The sequence below is a fragment of the Labeo rohita genome, chromosome 16 (assembly GCF_022985175.1).
Source record: "Labeo rohita strain BAU-BD-2019 chromosome 16, IGBB_LRoh.1.0, whole genome shotgun sequence".
In the NCBI taxonomy this organism is placed as follows: Eukaryota; Metazoa; Chordata; class Actinopteri; order Cypriniformes; family Cyprinidae; genus Labeo; species Labeo rohita.
Genome location: NC_066884.1, coordinates 35,547,399 through 35,560,868, shown reverse-complemented (window position 1 = coordinate 35,560,868; position 13,470 = coordinate 35,547,399). Strand labels below are relative to the sequence as shown.

Sequence of the window (13,470 nt, the reverse complement as noted above, 5' to 3'; positions counted from 1 at the left end):
CACGACATCAGATCTGGCTCATGACATTTCCCAATCCACCCACTTCTTCTCTCTTCATTTCCTGTCATATTACTGGCCAATGTTTGCCATACTACTGTTATGACTTCTGCAGCATGCATACTGTGCAGAGCAGGCCTGTGAACATTTTCTCATGCATAGAATATGACCTGCTACATTTAACTAAAGGTGCAGTATATAACAGAGCACAACGCATGGAATAAAGTATCCCACAATGCAATGCATTCCATCTGACCTTTAATTTCTAGTGTAATGAAATCACCTTATGGTGTGATGTAAGCTTTCTAAGATAACTGAGGTCAAAAGTTTGCATCCCCTTTTCAGACAAATAAGAGAAGAGGGATCAGACAAAATGCATGTTATTGTTTATTTAGTACTGACCTGAATAAGATATTTCACATAAAAGATGTTTACATATAGTCCACAAGAGAAAATAATAGTTGAATTTATAACAATTACCCCATTCAAGAGTTTACACCCTCTTGATTCTTAATACTGTGTTGTTACCTGAATGATCCACAGCTGTGTTTTTTTTTTGTTTAGTGATAGTTGTTCATGAGTCCCTTGTTTGTCCTGAACAGTTAAATTGCCTGCTGTTCTTCGGAAAAAGTCTCACAAATTGGTTTTTCATCATTTTTGTGTATTTGAACCCTTTCTAACAACAACTGTATGATTTTGAGATCCATCTTTTCACACTAAGGACAACTGATGGACTCATATGCAACTATTACAGAAAGTTCAAACACTCACTGATGCTCCAGAAGGAAAAAAAACGACGCATTAGGAGCCGGGGGTTAAAACTTCTTGAATTTAAAGATCAGGGTAAATTTAACTTATTTTGTCTTCTGGGAAACATGTAGAAACAGCTTCTGTAGCCTCTGAAGAGCAGTACTAAATTAAAAATACGATATTTAGACAAAATAAGAAAAATGTACACATCTCCATTCTGTCATTGCCATCGTTGGAAAGGGTTCAAATACTCAAAAGCCAAATAATTTGTGGGACCTGAAGGATTTTTCTGAAGAACAGCGGGCAGTTTAACTGTTCAGAACAAACAGGCGACTCATGAACGATTTTCACTAAACAAAAAACACACAGCTGTGGATCATTCAGGTAACAACATAGTATTGAGAATCAAGTGTATGTATTTAAACCAGGTCATTTTTTATAAATTTAACTATTATTTTCTCTTGTGGTCAATATGTAAACATCTTTTATGTGATCTTATTCAGGTCAGTACTAAATAAACAATAACATGCATTTTGAATAACCCATCTTATTTTGGTAAAATAATTAACATTTTTACTGATTCTGAAAGGGGGGTGTAAACTTTTGACCTCAACTGTATAGTCACATTGCTATAAAAATGCTGTTCTTTGAAACTTTCTATTCATGAAAGAATCCTGAAAAAAAAAAATCATGGCATTGCTTTTTTTTACTACAATATTAAGCAGCACAACTAATTTCCATTCTAATATGCTGATTTCAGCACAATGATGCTAAAAATTCAGCTTTGATCATTACATTTTAAATGATATTAAAATAGAAAACAGCAATTTTAAATTGCAATCATGTTTTACAAAATTTACTGTATTTCTGATCAAATAAACACAGCTTTAGTGAGCAGAAGACACTTCTTTTAAAAACATTAAAACATATTAGTGGCCCAAAACTTCTTAACAGTAGCAAGATATACGCACAAAAAAAAAAAAAAAATTTTTTTTTCTTTACAGTTCCATGCAAAAATGAAGCAAAAACGTTAAAACAAAGAGGCAAATTCTAAATGAAGATACACTTCATTGGCATTTTCTTGCCTGTTTTATTCCCACTCTTGTGATGTGGCATGGTTGGCCAGATCAAAGATCATCAAGGGCCAACTTTGGTCTGCTGGACCTGGTTTCATCATCTCTGGTCTAGAATTAATAATGTATTAACAGTTTTTGTAAGTGTAGACTACAAAAAAACAAAAACAAAAAAAAAAAAAAAACATAGCATGCAGCTGTCCTAAACAAAAAAAGTACTTTCATGCAAATGATATTAATGAACAAAATTAAAAATCAAGAATACAATAATAAGAGTTCTTATTTGCAACATTCTGTGACAAGAATTCTGCTCAAATATTTCGCTGCTTATATTATAACAATAGATAAATAAAGCGTGCTCTGCTGTGTTTGAGAATCACTGCACTCTATTCTGGGTGGTTTAAGTGTGGCCGTGAATGACCCGCGTCTCTGTGTGTGTGTGTGTTTCAGCAGCAAACAGACTCTCTTTCACATCAAGCCACTGATCAGTATTCAGCAGCAAAATCTCTTGTTGTACAGACGGCTCTGTTCCTGTGAGCAAAGAACATCAGACCGTGAGATAATGCTGATCTCTCTCTACTTAAAACAGGCAAACGCACGCAAGATAAACTACATAATACAAATCAATTGCTAAAAATACATCTTTTTTGATTGGTTCTGGAAATGTCCTGCCCACTTTAAGGCTACAGTTTAGCCTAAATCTAATTTTATCCTTATATGGTCTACTACATTGTATTCATCCAACTATTGAATTTTAATGTTGCATCACATTATTTGCTTCTGACGTGTTGTCTGAGCTGTCCTTTAGCTCCATGCTTCACATTTTACACTCTCCTTATATTTTTAATGCTGTACATAATCAACACATCAGTTTAATTCCTGTTTACTGTAGAGCAATCATTTTTTACCAATAGCACTGGTCAAACTCTGTTATTGTTATTTGTAAGTTAATTATTAATTAGTTAACCATTTAGATTCCTACCCAAACCAATAAACATTAATATTTAATTTAAACAAAAACACATCAGTGTCATCCAGCTGGATGATGTTACTCATTTAACGTGACGATTCACAACAACGCTACGTCACAGAAACCCACATCTTTTAAGTTTAGTTGTTGGTTGTTTTAAGCAGTGGCATGATTATTACTTATTTTATGGTAAAATATATATTTGTTACGTAAACCCTCACTCAAAGGTTTGAGGTCAGTACGACTGTATTTATTTTTTATTTATTTTTTTTTAATGAATGCTTTTCTTCAACAAGGGCACATTCAGCTGATAAAAAGTGACAGAGAAGATTTCTATTTCAAATAAATGCTGTTCTTTTGTTCTTTCTATTCATAAAAAAATCCTGAAAATAAAAAATAAAAAATATCATGCAACACAACTGTTTTCAACACTGATAATAATCAGAAATGTAAATCACCATATTAGAATGATTTCTCAATGATCACGTGTAGAAGACTGAAAAAATCATGCTGAAAAGTCAGTTTTAAAAAACAAAATAGAATCTAGAAAAATACAAAAAAAAAAAAAAAAAAATTTTTTATTGTTCTTTTTTTTTTTAAATTAGTAAATTGTTAAAGTTATAGGAACTAATTTAATTAAACAGCCTTTTTTATTATTAACAAAAAAAAAAGGAAAAAAAGGAAATAGGAAAAAAAATTTATTTCATAGGGCACTATACTGTTAACATTTTAATAATTTAATTAGACATGCTTTCTGATTATTAAAATGGAATGGAAATTTTCCCAAAATCACAGAATTTGGGAAAAAAAAAAAAAAAAAAATCAATCAAACATTTCATAGGACACTATTATTTTTAAAATGTTAATAAATTATTATATTAATACAATTCATTATATTAGACATGCTTTTTGATTATTAACATTGAAACCATCAAAATTAAATCTAGAAAAAAAAAAAAAAAAAAAAAAAAAAAAAAAAAAAAAAAAAATGACAGAATCTGGGGAAAACAAACGAAAAAACAAAAGGAATTTAAGAAAAAATAAAATGTATTTCATAGGGCACTATTACTGTTAACTTTTGGATTATTAAAATGAAATGTAAATAAAAATGGAATCTGGGGGGGGTGGGGTGGGGGGATTGTATAATTTTTTTCCTGGAAATTGAATTTTATAGGGCCCTAAAATCAAAAATTTAAACCAAGTACAAATCCAAGTGGTTATTGCATTAACATCTGACCAGATGTTAAGTATGTGGTTGGGACCATTGCGAGGTCTGAGTTGTGCAAAACACACAGGTGTGACACGTGACTATTCACAACGAAGCTATTTCACAGAAATCTACATCTTTTAAGTTTAGTTGTTAGTTGTTTTAAGCAGTAGCATGATTGACTACGCTGACGATTATTACTTATTTTATGGTAAAATATACATTTGTTATGTAAACCCTCACTCAAAGGTCTGAGTTCAATACGACTGTATTTATTTATTTTATTATTTTTTAAAGAAATGAATGCTTTTCTTCAACAAGGGCACATTCAGCTGATAAAAAGTGACAGTAAAGACATTTATAGTGTCACAGAGAAGATTTCTATTTCAAATAAACGCTGTTTATTTGTTCTTTCCATTCATAAAAAAATCCTGAAAATAAACAAATATATCATGCAATATATATATATATATATATATATATATATATAAATAATCTTATTTTATTTTAATATGAATTATCCCTGTTATATTAAAACTGAATTTTCAACATAATTTTTCCAGTCTTCTACAATCTTCTCTGTGACATTATAAACGTCTTTGCGGTCACTTTTTATCAGCTGAATGTGCCCTTGTTGAAGGAAAGCATTAATTTCTTTTAAAAAAATAATGAAATAAATAAATAAATACAATCTTACTGACCTCAAAGCTTTGAGTGAGGGTTTACATAACAAATGTATATTTTTCTTTCTCTGTCAAGGGAACCAGTTAAGGTGGTTTGCCTGGTTAGAGCAATATTAAAGATGGGTCACATTTAAAAGGTCATGTGGGGAAAAAAATATCTTGAAAAACATCTAATTTAAGCATAATTGTAATTGTGAACCGTGGCTTATGCTGTGAATGTAGCCATGCTCTTGTACATTAGCAACATCATCAATCATTCTCTGAATACAATGGCAAGAATAAAGAGCTCATGTAACACAACACGACGTACAAAAAAAGACAAGTACAAACATATGAAAGTATTTAGGGTTATTATGAGACAAAGCCGTGTTGATGTAGATGTGATGAATGACCTTTCAATATGTATGTGTGTGTGCATGGCACAATAGGCAGTAAAAGCCGTCATTTGCAAGTCTGTGTAATGCAAATAAACCACCTGGAGCCATTTGTTGCAACCAAATTATTCTGTTTCTGCTTCACAGTGGCCATTCCATGTGAGTAATAGTACATAATTTGAATATTTTGTGCTTGCATCTTCAGCCTGTTCAGCATGAAATCATTACAAATGTTATATAATATCTGTTAGCTTAAGAGTCAATCTATCACACAGAAGCTCTGAGACTAAATGTCTTTATAATGAGCCCTAAATGCGTATGTCAGCATCAAGATAATGGTTAAAGAGTTCATCAAGATTTTGCTCAAAAATGTAATCCAGATTATTAATCATGCTCATTGTCATTTAATTTGATCATAATTGCTGCACTTTCAAGAGAATCAAGAGAATGTCAACTCTCATGGTTTGCTGGCAGATTTAGCAACAGCAAACAGCACGAACGGCCATGTGACAGGAAACAGACTGGCTGTATCACACTTTTATTTGAGTATGTACATGTACAATGTACATGTTTTCCAGTATTTTCAGATCAGAGATCACATGGTTGCCAGGTTGGGAATATTAAGTAAACCACTGGGCAGAAAATGTACTGATTAAAAAAGCTCTGATTGGTAAAGAGTTTAAAATCTTACCAATGCAAGATAATGCAAATGACAAATTAAAATGAAACATTTTCACACAGGATAAATAACCACTGCAGACGGATATGCTTAATCGAGAGAAGCGGAAATCGTGATCACCTCATCTAACTGTCAGCTTCAACACTACACACTACGCTGGCAGAGATCTTGCAGCCTGAACTGTGAGTGAGGAAGAGCATTTAGTGTTTAGTCTGAGTCATCATGATTAATCACAGAACAAAATGGATGCGGCGGGAATGAGCTCAGTCTTCCCAAAAACACTCCCTTTCGAGTTTAAAGATCTGCTAGTCACGCACCAAAATTTCAGAAACCACAATAGTTTTGAAAATTTGAAACAGCATCTATTTTTTGAAGACCGTGTAAACATTGTCAGCAGTGTGGACGCACTTCACCATAAACAAAAATTATGCTACAGTAGCAAAATGTAATATCTGTTCAACTGAAATAGTGAGGAGAACATACTAAATTCAGTTCCCCAAAATTAATTAGCAAAACTTCATTTTAGTTTTCAACTTCAATTTTAGCTTCTGTGTTCTGGTTAAAAAAAAAAGAAAAAAGCACAAACTTTAATGTAATCTTTAAAATGAACCTTAATTTAAACAGTAAAATCATTTTTTGTTTGCCAAAAAAGGGGAATTGTTTAATTTAATAACATTTTAAAAGATTAATTAGACTTTTAAAACTTTACTGACAATAAATCTGTATTACATCAAAACCCAAAATCCAGAAAAAATAAAACATTTCACAGGGCCATATTATAGCTAATTTTATTAAATGATTAAATTGTTCAAGTTTTAGGAATTAATTGAATTAAACAGTCTGTTTGATATTAACATTTAAATAAAATTGAAAAAAAAAAACATATTTCATAGAGCACTATTGCTGTTAACATTTTAATTATTTAATTAATTACACGCTTTTTGATTACTAAAACTTCTTTAAACCATTTAAACAGAACCCATAGAAATCCAAATGGAAAACATGGTACAAAATAAAATAGATTTCATAGTGCACTATTATTTTAATAAATTATTATATTGTTACTGCCTTATGAATTCAATTAATTAGACATACTTTTTGATTATTGAAATTTAATAAAAACATCAAAATAGAATCTAGATAAAAAAAAAAAAAAATCAAATCACAGAATTTAGGAAAAATTAAACTTTTCATAGGGCTTTATTATTGTTCAATTTTATTAAATTAGTAAATTGTTAAAGTTATAGGAATTATTCTAATTAAACAGCCCTTTTATCATTAACATTTAAAAAAAACATTAAAACTGAATTTGGGAAAATAAAATGCATTTCATAGGGCACTAATACTCTTAACATTTTAATAACTGAAATAATCAGACACATTATTAAAACTTATTTAAACCATTTAAACAGAACCTAGAAAAATCTAAATGGAAAACATGAAATTTGGGACGAAATAAAATAGATTTCATAGTGCACTTTTAATAAATTATTGATAAATTATTAGATTGTAACTGCCTTATGAATTCAATTAAATAGATATGCTTTTTGATTATTCAAATTTAATAAAAACATCAAGATAGAATCTAAAAAATAAATAAATAAATTACATAAAATAAAACAGAATGCACAGAATCTGGGGGCAAATGAACAAACAAAAGGAATTTTGGGAAAATAAAGTGTTTTTTATAGGGAACTATTACTGTTAACATTTTAATAATTTTAAAAAATTAATTAGACATGATTTTTGATAATTACAATTGAATAAAACCATAAAAATAGAATCTAAGGGGGGGAAAAAACATTCCTGGAAATGGAATTTTATAGGGCCCTAAAATCTAAAATTTAAACCAAGTATAAATCCAAGTGGTTAGTGCATTAACATCTGACCGGATGTGAAGTATGTGGTTAGGACCAATGTGAGGTCTGGGTTGTGCAAAAAAAAAAAAAACACACAGGCCTCTTGTGATTTTGCCAGACTCGCAGATGGAGGAAGTTTACCGGACCAGCAACCAGCCATAAGAGCAGAGGACGGCTGGATCCAGAGCTCTGATGTGAAATCATGTGGAAACACAGATCCTGTGGGGATGAACGCCCCATACAAACACACACATCCCCTATCCCAGCTTATCTGATATGCTTTCACTGAATAAGCAGATCTCTCAAATAATGTGTGACTGACGGAAACACAGCTGGCCTCACCGGTACAACCAGATTGAATGCAAACCAAACAGCGAGGGTCGTCGTTTTAAAGCAACGCTCTATTATATAACAAACAGCATGAAGCTGCTCACCTCTCTCTGCTTGGTCTCCGGGCACTCGGAGTGTAGCGTCAGCGTCGCGCCCTCGATGTTTCGCGGCATAGGGGTGGATCCCGGGTTAATGATGAACTGTATCTGGTCCGGAGAGATGGTGTGATGTATGTATCCCTGCGACATGCCATCCGGGTCACCCATGAAGGCCAGAGAGCCCTCGTCTCCCTCGCCCTCTCCCTCCGGCAGGAAGGCCATGCCGTCCTCCTCGCCCTCCTCGTCCAGGCGGATGGGGTCTTGCTCTATGAGCACAGTGGTGCGATCGTAGACCCTTCCCGAGGAGGACGAGGGTCCCGAGATTATGCCGTCGTCTTTGTCAAAGTCGGCCATCTTATCCTCATCTTCCTCCTCTCGGCCCAGTTTGTCCACATCTTCTTCCTCGTCTTCAAAGAGCATGGCTGTCTCCGTGAGAGGGCCATTCTCTCCCATGATCCTGATGGAGGAGCTCAGTCCTGGGTTCGTGTCCACGTGCTTGCTTTTGTTGCGGCTGGAATAAGTTTAAAGAGGTTAAAGACAATATTAATAGTACACAATGCCAAGTAATCAAACTGAAAACAGAATTTATCTGCCTGAATCAAAGACTGAACTAACTCACTTCTTCATCAGTGTTGTTAAAACCTTAAGACTATTTTAAAAAAAATAAAATAAATAAATAAATAAAATAAATTAGTTTAAAAGAAACTATCAAAAATTGTTTTCAGAAAATGAAATATATAAATAGTTAAATCTAAAAATTAAGCTGTTCAAAATGGTCTTCAGTAAATGAAATAAAACTAAACTAAAATAAGATACAAATATCAGATATAAAAAAAAAAACATTTGTTTTCAGCAAATGAAAAGGCTAAAATATATAAATAGCTAAAGCTAAAATTTATATAAATATTAATGAAAAACTTCACTAAAATTAAATAAAACATTTAAATTAAACTTAATTCAAAAATGGTTTTCAGTAACTGAAAAATAAAATAAAACAAATATCAGACAAAAAACCTAGAACTATTAAAATGTATTTATAATAAATGAAGTAAAGCTGAGATAATATAAGATATAAGTATCAGATTAAAATACACATATATAAAAAAAAATTCAAAACAATTAAAAAAACAATTCAAAATAATTTATGACAAATGAAATAAAGCTGAATTAATAATATAAATAAGACATAAGTATCAGATGAAAAACTTAAAATTGTTTTCAGTAAATGAAATAAAGCTGAAATAAAATAAAAATATCAGATGAAAAACTTAAAGACTTAAAATGAAAATGAAAAATGCTGCCTTGGCAACAAACCTAAATAAATAAGTTTAAAGTACCAAAATTACTACAAATAAATTTTACATCAAATAAATTTACATTTAAATGAAACTGAAACTCATTAGATTAAATTAAAACGAAAATTGCAAATATAAAAGGTTGAATGAAAATGTTAATAAATGCTATAATAGTATATAATTAATACTAAAATAACACTGTTATTCACTGAATCATTATAATTACTGCAGGTAAGAGCAACTGCAGAGGAACAATAAGGAAATAAGTCAAGATCTATTGCAGTGTAATATGTGAATTATTAAAAAAAAAAAAAAAAAGAAAAAAAAAGAAATAAAAAGTACATATCAACATATCTGTTTACAGTATGGTTGCAATAAAAGGTATTTTCAATAACAATTTCAATAACAAACAATGTAATCTGTTGGAAAAACAACACCATGTCTCGTACTGTCACGAGAAACTAGGACAATGCAGGGAAACTATTTTTGGCCGATGTTGGAGCAACAAAAAAACAATCAGGGTAAAGGTGCATTTGTAAACTAAAACCACTGTTGCCATGTAACTATAACAAATACTCACACAATGGTCAACCTAAAACGAACCTAAGACACAAATGATCCACACACTCCTGCTATGTCGCAAAACCTAACCGAGCTGACTACCTAGACAGCACTTTGGACAACATCTGAGTCAACACCTTTGATGCTTGAAAATGTCAATAAAATATTTTAAGATTATGAGGTTGTCCAGGAAGACACCGTACTAGGTTATAACGGTAAGTACATATACTGTATGTGGTCTAGGAAGGGAGCTTACCATCTCATGATGCTCAAAATGCTGTAGGTGGGAAACTTACTAGGTTATTATGCCCAAAATTCAATCTAGGAAGGCAGCTGACTGAGGCGATGTGTAAGGGAGACAGTGTACACTATGAATGCTTTTCTCACACTCCTATACAGTTACAAAGAGGACATTATGTCTCAAAGTGATGGACACACTGTGGCAACAAAAAAACCCTCATAATATTACACAATAAGCATTAAACCAGGTGAGTTTATATGACTCATGAAGCTTCTGTCATTCTGGACACTTTCTAGAAGTTTCCATGTTCACTTTGACATTGATGACAATCACAAGTCACTCATGCAAATATTCACATTTATCAATTTTGAAACCCGCGAATACATCAGAGACCTTAAAAACATGCAGTCTTTAATGACATGCGGTCCTACATGTGTTATATTCCTCTTAAATTGGAAATATTTTGATAAAAACAAACTGTCATGTCAGTACTGCTAACTGATTAGCTCACCTGTGTATTGAAGCTCCAGTCATTAGTTCATCTGCTTCTGTCCGGTCAACATTAATAATATCCCGACGACAAAAGGACTGAAATAATTAAGCAACACATATTTCACATAATCACTAAAAACGCTCGCGTTTGATTAAGAATGCAGAGAGAGGCTAACAGGCTAATGTGTTAGCAAAGTCTCCATTCACATCAATGACAGGCGTTAGCTTCATTAGCACGCCGTTAACACTAGTTTACAGATGATATTAACCAGTGTCGTTAGACACAAACGCAGTTAATCTGTAGTTTAAACCGGTTGAAGTGTAAAATACTTTGAACACGGTGAATATGTGATGGTTAAAGCATACAGGGTGGATGAATGCTAACTGATTTAACCCGTTAGCATTGAACAGAAACTCTAATGAAATCGAGACAAGCCATTAAAACAGCTGAACGACAACGACACGCTTTTGCACCGATAAATAAACCAGATTAAAATAATTTCACGTATTTACCAGTGTTATAAAGACGCTAGAGGCCTCTGTAATATGTATCGGGTCCCGTCTTCATTCCTTCCCAGCGGCACCATCATGAACAGCAGCGCATACTGACTCCAGATCAGTTCACTTCACTGCTATTCAGCTCCGTTCACTTCGGTCAGTTCATAGCAGCATCACATCTACTTTTACTTTTGTAAAAAGTATTGATTTAAACGAATTTATTTATTATCATTAGTTAACTGCATACACAGAAATCATTCTAATATTCAGATTTTCTGCTCAAAAAACATTTATTATTATTACTACTATCATCATCATCATCATTATTATGTTGAAAACAGCTAAGTAGATTTTTTTCAGGTTTCTTTGATGAATAGAAAGGTCAGAAGAACAGCATTTATCTGAAATAGAAATATTTTGTAACATTATAAATGTCTTTATCATCACTTCTGATCAATTTAAACTATCCTTGCTAAATAAAAGTATTAATTTCTATCATTTATTTCCGAATAAATAAATAAAACCTGATTATACTGACTCCAAGCTTTGAATGGTATAGTGTATAATGTTACAAAAGCTTTTAAATTCAGATAAATGGTGATATTTGGATCTTTCTATTCATCAAAGAATCCTGAAAAAATGTACTCAACTGTTTTAAATATTGATAATAATAATAATAAGCAAATCAGCATATTAGAATTATTTCTAAATGATCATGTGACACTGAAGACTGTGTAATGATTCAGCTTTGATCACAACAATAAATTACATGTTTAAATATATTCAAACAGAAAACAGCTATTTGAAATGGTAAAAATATTTCACAGTATTACTGCTTTTGCCGTATTTTGGATCAAATACATACAGGCTTGCTGAGCAAGAGAGAGATTTCTTTATAAAAACACTAAAAACCTTACTGATCAAAAACTTTTGCCTGGTAGTGTAGAGTTAACACGAACCAACAATGAACAATACAATGAACAACAAAATAATGAACAGCATTTCTTGTTAACTTTGTTAAATTCTGCATTTACTTATAAACTTAAATTCAAATTTGCCTATTAACATTGTAAACTAACATGAACAATGATTTTATTAACTAACATTAGTTAACAAAGGTTAATAAAAGCTGCAAAAATATATTGCTTATATACTTACTTTGTTAACTAATGCATTGTAGAGTGTTACCAAATTAACATATGTGACCCTGGACCACAAAATCAGTCAATTTTTTGAAATTGAGATTTATATATCACCTGAAAGCTGAATAAATAAGTTTCCCATTTATGTAAGGAAAAACTTTACAAAAAAAATTAGTTGAGAAACAACTATTTGAAAACCTGGAAAATTAAAATACTGAGAAAATCGCCTTTAAAGTTGTCCAAATGAAGTTCTAAGCAATGCATATTACTAATCAAAAATTAAGTTTTGTTTTATTTACAGTAGGAAATTTACAAAATATCTTTATGGAACATGATCTTTACTTAATATCCTAATAGTTTTTGGCATAAAAGAAAATTAATAATTTTGACGAATACAATGTATTTTTGGCTTTTGCTACATATTGGTCACATATAATGAAAATTCTTTAGCTACTAGTTTACAATAATCCATTTATTAGCATTAGTTAACTACATTAGTTACCATGAACTAACAATGAAAAATACTTCTAAACCATTTCATATTTTTGCTGATTTTAATTCCAACATTTACTAATTCATTATTAAAATTAAGTTGGTTTCTTAATATTATTTAATGGACCTGAGCTAACATGAACTAACAATGAGCAACTGTATTTCTATTAACTAACATTAAGAAATATTAATACATACAGTAACAAATGTATTGCTCATTGTTAATGAATGTTAGTTAATGCCTTAACTACTGTCAACTAATGGGACCTTATTGTGTAACTGTATTTATTTCAGTAGTGACTAATAAGTACAGGCAGGTACAAAAGTCTGAGATGATGCTTCTATTTATTATTATTATTATTATTATATATATATATATATATTTTTTTTTTTGCATATTTATTTATTAATGATTTTGTCTGCAAAATAAATGCTCAATATTGGAATAATGACTGAGCACTAATCACTTGAAATACTTACAATGGTTTTGAGGAATAAACCTTTACCAACATATGTGCATTTCTCCTTGTGTAATATTATCCTAAATCAACCTAAACCTAAAAACCCCCCGCTGAAAATCAGCATTAAAATAAAAAGACACATATAGGCTCATATATAAAGACATATATAGGCTCAATAGTTAATTTTTAAATTAAATCTTGCATCTAAATAATATGAGCAATAATTTTTAAGAAACAAAAGGAAAGACAAACACTGAGATTGTTATAA

At 31.2% G+C, this 13,470-nt stretch overlaps 1 protein-coding gene across 3 annotated transcripts in view; it reads right to left on the bottom strand.

Moving 5' to 3' along the window:
- Positions 1-11,226, bottom strand: part of mtf1 (metal-regulatory transcription factor 1) — a 33,336-nt gene extending 22,110 nt beyond the window's left edge. For 2 of the 3 annotated variants that reach the window (XM_051131336.1, XM_051131337.1), the window contains exons 1-3: positions 11,123-11,226; positions 10,629-10,705; positions 8,027-8,531 (exon numbers count right to left, since the gene is read on the bottom strand). In XM_051131336.1, the coding sequence (XP_050987293.1) occupies positions 8,027-8,531; positions 10,629-10,651 (528 nt within the window). In that variant the 5' untranslated portion in view covers positions 10,652-10,705; positions 11,123-11,226. The remainder of the gene's footprint in view (positions 1-8,026; positions 8,532-10,628; positions 10,706-11,122) is intronic. The other variant, XM_051131338.1, reaches the window with a different exon arrangement.
- Between the last annotated feature and the right edge of the window lie 2,244 nt (positions 11,227-13,470).